We start from the raw sequence: 7,158 nt of genomic DNA on the forward strand, positions 1-7,158 counted from the left end.
AGAAGCCGCTGGGAGACCGGAGCCCCAGGGCACGTTGGCCTCTGGGGAGGTGGGCATCGCCCCACTCTGGCCTCCCTGCTGGGCTCTGTGGACCCCGAGGTCGGGGCTCTGGACAGGGGAGGGGTGCAGGGTCAGCCGGCGGAGGAGTGGGGGCCTGAATGCTGGGCGATCCCTGCAGACCCCGCAGTGAGCGAGCCTGCCCCGCCTCCCTCTCCAAGGAGGGACCACGGGCATCGGGGCAGTGAGGGCTGCGGGGGAGCGAGGCCACTCACCCAGGATCAGCAGCACGTGGCGGGGGCGCGCCCGGTGCGCGCGGCACAGCCCCAGGGCGAGCAGCAACGCCCAGCACACTGGCCCGGGGCGCATGGCGGTGGCACCCGGTCCCTGTCCCAGCTCCTGTCCCGGTCCCGGTCCGCCCCGTCCCGCGTCACGTGAGACCAGCACCGCCCCGCCGGTCACGAGGTGCTGGCTCCGCCCACGTCCCCCGCTCCCGGGCAGGTCTGCGGGCCGAGGGGGCAACTTGGGTGAGTCCGCAGGGGGGCGCAGTGGGCAAGCTGCCCGGACGGGCCCGGGGTCGCCGAAGGTTCGGGCGCCTCCCGCAGGGACCCCCGCTCCCCACCCACCGCGTCCCTTCCCAGGTTCCTGCCGCCTCTGGTCTCGCTAGGGCCGGGGCCAGGCGGCCCTGGAGGGGGCTGTGCACTTGGGATGAGAGGAGGGGCCGCTGGTTCTTCCTGAACCAACCAGAACTCTTGGGGCCCCTCGAGGGTGCGAATGCCACAGGTGGGGTTGGGGCTGCGCAGCCTCAGGATGGGAACCCCCCCCCAAGCCCAGCGCAGCAGACCCCTGAGGGGAAAAACCTGGGCCTCAGGGCCTCCTGCCCCACCTGCCGGCCTCTCTGCTCCCCCCAGTGGATGGGGGGGCGGGGGGCGGGGAGAGTGAAAAGGAAGCCCCGCCCCCAGGCAAGCCCCGAGTGTGAGTGTCTTTAGGCTTCTCATCCAGAAACACTTTTCTGTTCTTCCCGCAAGCGTCCTGCAGGGGGAGGGCGCCTGGGGGGCAGGCAGGTGGGATTGGGGGAGAGCACGGGGCAGGGAAGGGAGGGATGGGACCGGCTGGGCAGGGACATCGCCCCCGCCCCCCCCTCTCCTTCCTGTGAGACGCCCTGTGGGTATCCTGAGTATCTAGAGGCCCCGTCGGGAGGCCCCTCTGCACAGGCTGCTGGCTGCGCTGTGGCCCGGCTCTTCAAAGCTCGTGCCCTGACTGTGCCCCCCACGCCCACACAGGCATGGCGTCTGGGAAGATGATGGAGCAGGCCATGCCCTGGTCCCCCCACCCGGCCCCCAGGGCCCGCGGCTGCCCCTCTGCCGCCCTGCGGAGGTGGCTGCCCCTCCTGGCCTGGATGCCCCGCTACTCCACGCAGTGGCTGAGGATGGACCTCATCGCGGGGCTCTCAGTCGCGCTCACGGTCATCCCCCAGGCGCTGGCCTACGCGGAGGTGGCTGGACTCCCTCCCCAGGTGAGGTGTCTGCCCCGCTGTCCCCACATCCCCCCACACCGCCTGACCCCTCTCTGGGCCTCAGTGCCCCCCCCAGAAGCAGAGCAGAAATGCCTGCCTGGTTGCCCCCAGACCGGGAAGCCTTGGTTTGCCGGCTAGAGCCTGTGGCTGCCTTTGGGCCCCTCACATGGCCGCGCGGCACCAGCTGGTCCTGGGCTGCCTGGGGCCCGGCGGAGGCTCCTGGAAGAGCGGTTCCGACTCAGACCCAGACAGAAGCCCAGGCGTTTGTGCTCGTAGGCGGCTGAGAGGGTAGCAGTTGCCCTGCCTGTGTGCCGAGGCCACAGCGGCCCCCGGGCCCTGCGCTCAGACAGGGACACCAGGGGCCCCGTGACCCCGTGACCCCATGACGCGCCTCCTGGGTGCTCCTTGCTCTCTCCCCGGCAGTACGGCCTCTACTCGGCCTTCGTGGGGTGCTTCGTGTACTTCTTCCTGGGCACCTCCCGCGACGTGACTCTGGGCCCCACGGCCGTCATGTCCCTGCTGGTCTCCTCCTACACCTTCCGGGAGCCCGCCTACGCCGTGCTGCTCGCCTTCCTGTCCGGCTGCGTCCAGCTAGCCATGCGGTTCCTGTGCCTGGGTGAGGCCCCGGGCCTTCGAGCATGGGGCTGCCTGGGGTGGGGGTGGGGGGCTGCGGTTCTGCTCTTCCTGGGCAGCCAACTGAGGCACCTGTCTCCTGGGGTCCCTGCCCTCAACATTGGAAAATACATATTTCTATTGATTTCAGAGAGGGAGGGAGAGGGAGAGAGAGACATCAATGATGAGAGCATCATGGATTGGCTGCCTCTTGCATGCCCCCTACTGGGGATCGAGCCCACAATCTGGGCCTGTGCCCTGACTCGGAATCAAACCGTGACCTCCTGGTTCATGGGTCAACGCTCAACCCTGAGCCACGCTGGCCGGGCTGCTCTCAACACTTTCTTCTTGGCCTTTCAGGGGCGGCCCCTGTGAGGGTCCCTGTGAGGGTGGGTGGGGCGCCTCAGCCCCCCGCACGACCCTATTCTGCTTAGGAGCCAGGCTGCTTGGAGAAGGGCCCAAGGCCTCAGACCCAAGCCTGGCCTTCTGCTCTCCAAACCTGCCAAACGGTGTGCGCCCACCAGACTCAGCCCCAGCCCCACCCATACCCCCTCTCCGGCCCATGTCCATCCCCGGCCTCCATGCACCGCGGCCTCCGGGACCAGCTCAGTGTCCCCCTTGGCCACCAGGGTTCCTGCTGGACTTCATCTCCTGCCCAGTCATCAAAGGTTTCACCTCCGCCGCTGCCATCACCATTGGTGTCGGGCAGATCAAGGTAAGCCTCTGGTGATAGACACGGCCTTGGGCCAATGGTGGTGGAGTCTGCGTGGCGGGGGGCGGGCCGCACCGTGACGGACACGGCTGCAAGCCCGGATGGGCGAGGTGGAACCAATGGGTCTCCTTGCCTGGAGGTCCTCCAGATTGGTTTTCCTGGGATATGAAAATAATGGCAGGGCGTGTCATTGACCCGAAAGGCTGTGAAATGCCCTCTCCTGGGGTTCACTTTGTCCGTCTTTGGGGGGCTGGGCATGGGCAGGTGGTCCCTGGGGCCTGGTGGGCGGGGCCTCGGGCCTCAGTGGGGAAGGGCGTCTGACCAGAGCCCCTTTGGCCAGAACCTGCTGGGACTGCAGCGCGTCCCCAGACAGTTCTTCCTGCAGCTGTACCACACCTTCCGCAGCCTCGGGGAGACCAGGTAGCCCGCCTGCCTTTGCCCCCCCCCACAGGGAAGCTCCCCCACACCCTGCTCCTGGCCCCCCTCCTCCACTCTGGGCCTTGCTGCTCAAACACGGTTCCCTAGGGCAGCCCTGTCGGCATCACCGGGAGCCCAGAGCTGCTGACTCAGCCAGGGGCATGTGCAGGGGGAGAGTCGGCTCCCGGCAGCCTCTCTTGGGGGGTAGCAGTGGGAAGAGACCGTGTGATAGAGAAGGACCAGGCCCCTCTGAGAAGGGCCGGAGGTCAGTGCGGAGGAGAGGACACAGGGCACGGGGAAGGCACGCCCCAGTGCCCGGGCGACGGGTGGCAGGTAGGGCCGCGATGAGAGCCAGGGTTCCCGCATCGAGCACGGCCCTCCAGTCGAGGGGTCCCTCCCAGAGGGGGTGCAGGTGAGAGGGACAACAGGAGGTGCTCCTCGCTGAGTCCAGCTGGGAGCCGGGACCCCTCTGGCAGGGAAGCAGAGGGAAGAAGTGATTGCCAGGGCAGCCGGGGAGCGGTGCTGAGGCCTGGAGGCGTGGGGAGCGCCGTGGCCGTCCTCCTCCCTTCTGATGGGGCCTCGGGCTGACTCCCTGGAGCACAAAGAGCCACCGAGAGAGGTTTCCGGCAGGAGGTCACCTGTGGGCCAGTCGGCGGTGACGGCGTCTGTCCGTCCGCAGGGTGGGCGATGCCGTGCTGGGGCTGGTCTGCCTGCTGCTGCTGCTGCTGCTGCGGCTGCTGCGAGCCCATGCGCCCCCCGTGCACCCCGACACGCCCCCCGGAGTGCGGCTCAGCCTCGGGCTGGTCTGGACGGCCACGACCGGTGAGGGCCTTGTGGAGGCCAGTCCCACAGCTGGGCCCCCCCTCCCGGATGGGTGCCTGGAGCGCGGGTGCTGGGGGGAGCCACCCTGGAGACTCGCCCTCCCCGGTCTCGGTGTGGCTCGGGCCTGGGACGGTTAGCGCGTGGGGTGGTTCTGATGTGCAGTGCGGCTGAGGGCAGGGCTCTGCATTGGGGGTTTCCCACCCGCACTCTGCCCCAGGGAGGAGCGTGAGGGGGCGTGGCTGGGCGGCTCCTGCTCCTTCTCCAGAGGAGCCAGATGTCCTCACAGGCCCCCCTCCGTCCGCAGCCCGCAATGCCCTGGTGGTCTCCGGCGCCGCCCTGATGGCCTACTCCTGCGACTTGGCCGGGCACCGGCCCTTTGTCCTCACTGGGGAGGTGGTGCAGGGGCTCCCTGCGGTGCGGGCCCCCCCCTTCTCAGTGACCACGGCCAACGGGACGGTCTCCTTCACCCAGATGGTCCAGGTGGGTAGGGAGGGAGCCAGGCCGCCTGTCTGGGCTGCAGGGGCCTCGGGGCCTGGTTCTGTCCCCCGAAGGCACCCGCTGGTGGCAGGGAGCACTGAGCCGGCCAGACTGCCCAGTCCTTGGGAAGGGGTGTCTGGGGGCAGGGACAGGCAGGGGAGAAGTCCAGATCGGGCACAGCCCCAGGGCCTCACACTTGTTTTTCTGCCTCGTGCACACGGTAGCAGGATGTCCTGCGTCCGCACCTGGCGTGTGCGAGCTCACAGCCTGCAGCCGAGTGTGCGTGCCTCCCGTGCCTGTGGGAGGCCGGTGTCTGCCCTGGCTTCACAGAGCAGGATTCCAAGATACCCCGCCCTCCGCCCCAAGCCCAACCACACGAAACCGAAACAACAAAAAGATGATCAGAAACACAAAATTAAGGAAGATGGAGTCGGACCCGCTACAAACTGAGGGTGGTGTGACCCTGAGCCGCGGCGGCATCGGGAAGGGAAGCCCTTTTTTTCTTTCCTTGAAAGCCGGTGCTGGTCCCGGGTGTGTACTTGCCCTTCTTCCCTACTCGGCCCCTTCCTGCCCTTTATATTTTATTATTGGTTTTTAAAAAATATGTTTATTGATTTCCGAGAGGAAGGGAGAGGGAGAGAAAAACATCAATGATGAGAGAGAATCATCATCAGCTGCCTCCTGCACGCCCCCCGCTGGGGATGTGCCTGGAACTCAGGCCGGGGCCCTGACCGGAACCGAACCAGCAACCTCTTGGTTCGTAGGTAGATGATCAACCCCTGAGCCGCACGGGCCGGCGGGAAGGGGAGCCCTTTCCTGCCCCTGTGGGTCACTCGCCCTCCCTTTCCCCTCAGGACATGGGGGCCGGGCTGGCCGTGGTGCCGCTGATGGGGCTGCTGGAGAGCATCGCCGTGGCCAAGGCCTTCGGTAAGACGCCGCCTGCCTCGCTCGCCCGCTTTCGCCCGAAACCCACAGACACTCCACGTGTGCGTGTACGTGTACGTGCGCATGTGGTTCACGCACGTTTACGTTTACTCTTCCAGCCCGAGTGCTGTAGGTGGGAATGTGTAGCCTGCTTTTCATCTCATGAACATTTTCCTAGTGAGGTCTTCTATGTGGTGACGGGTTTTATCGTTCCTTCTCTTCAGCGTCTCAGAATAACTACCGCATCGACGCCAACCAGGAGCTGCTGTCCATCGGTGAGACCGCGTCGGGCGCGTCTCGGCCTGTCGAGTTGGGCCGATGGCAGTGAGGCCCGTCCTGGCCGTGTTAGCGTGGACTCCCTCTCAGGTCCCCGCGGGGCTCAGCTGCTCGCGGAGGGAGCCGGCCCCGGAGGCCCATCCGACTGCAGCTTACTGAGCCGCTGCGGACCACACCCTGGGGTCTGCGGCCGGTTTTATGCCAAGGAGTGAATGCCGAGGGCAGTGGTTCTCAACCTTCCTAATGCCGAGACCCGTTAATACAGTTCCTTATGTTGTGGTGACCCCCAACCATAAAATTATTATTATTTTTTTTTAATATATTTTATTGATTTTTTACAGAGAGGAAGGGAGAGGGATAGACAGTTAGAAACATGGATGAGAGAGATAAACATCGATCAGCTGCCTCCTGCACACTCCCTACTAGGGATGTGCCCGCAACCAAGGTACATGCCCTTGACCGGAATCGAACCTGGGACCCTTGAGTCCGCAGGCCGACGCTCTATCCACTGAGCCAAACCGGTTAGGGCTAGATTGTGTTTTTAAATCCATTCACTGTAATTTTGCTACTGTAAACAATATGTAATTATATATGTGTTTTCCGATGGTCTTAGGCGAACCCTGTGAAAGGGTTGTTCAACCCCCAGGTTGAGAACCGCTGGCCTAGGGCGTCTCCCCTCGGGGCCAGGTTGACTCTGCTGGGGTGCGGTGCCCCCTCCAGGCCGGGCAGGTCGCTGTGGAGCCTCGTGGCCCTGGCTGCCTGGCCGGGCGAGGCCTGTGCCAGGCATCATACTTCCTTTTCTTTTGTCTTTGTGGCTCTGGCCTCTGTGGTGGTTCCTTTTGAGACCATGGCGTGAATCTTAAATTCTGTTATCATTACTGCTTTTAATTTAAAAGACATATATTTTTTAATGTATATATTTTTCATTGATTGCAGAGAGGAAGGGAGAGGGAGAGAGAGAGAAACATCAATGAGTCTAGGGGTGACCGTGGCCTTTGCCTCGCCAGCTGATGTCTGGCCTGATCTTAGGACATAAGCAGGTCCTGGTTCTGAGTGGACCCACCCTGAGCAGGACTTGGACCTGGGCCCCGTGGTGGGTTTTTCAGAAGCAGGGGAGACCGTGGTCTTTGTGACGGTCCCTGGAGGAGACGGACGCTGTGCGCCGATGGCCGTGGGCCAGCGAGCTCGGTCCTTAGGCCCGTGCCTGGCCCGGGCGGGCTCCGTCCACTGGGTTATCATGTGCGGTGGATGGTGGGGACCCGCTGTGAACTCGCTGTCCCCTGCTGGGGGGGCCCTCTCCGTCCTGCGGGAAGAGGGAGTGTTAACTCCCACAGCAGGAAAGCGAGCGTCGACTCGGGGAGCTTGGCATCTTCATCCTTCCCGTCAGGAATGGGGCATCCCCAGC

General features: G+C 64.8%; 1 protein-coding gene across 1 annotated transcript in view; it reads left to right on the top strand.

The window, feature by feature from the left end:
• Positions 1-253: 253 nt before the first annotated feature.
• SLC26A11 (solute carrier family 26 (anion exchanger), member 11) overlaps positions 254-7,158 on the top strand; it is a 12,246-nt gene continuing 5,341 nt past the window's right edge. The window contains 9 exon segments of the mRNA XM_014528391.1: positions 254-524; positions 1,281-1,513; positions 1,937-2,129; positions 2,755-2,840; positions 3,178-3,257; positions 3,934-4,076; positions 4,381-4,556; positions 5,408-5,480; positions 5,702-5,752. Of these exon segments, the coding sequence (XP_014383877.1) occupies positions 365-524; positions 1,281-1,513; positions 1,937-2,129; positions 2,755-2,840; positions 3,178-3,257; positions 3,934-4,076; positions 4,381-4,556; positions 5,408-5,480; positions 5,702-5,752 (1,195 nt within the window). The 5' untranslated portion in view covers positions 254-364.

Source organism: Myotis brandtii, unplaced genomic scaffold (assembly GCF_000412655.1).
Source record: "Myotis brandtii unplaced genomic scaffold, ASM41265v1 scaffold632, whole genome shotgun sequence".
NCBI lineage: Eukaryota > Metazoa > Chordata > Mammalia > Chiroptera > Vespertilionidae > Myotis > Myotis brandtii.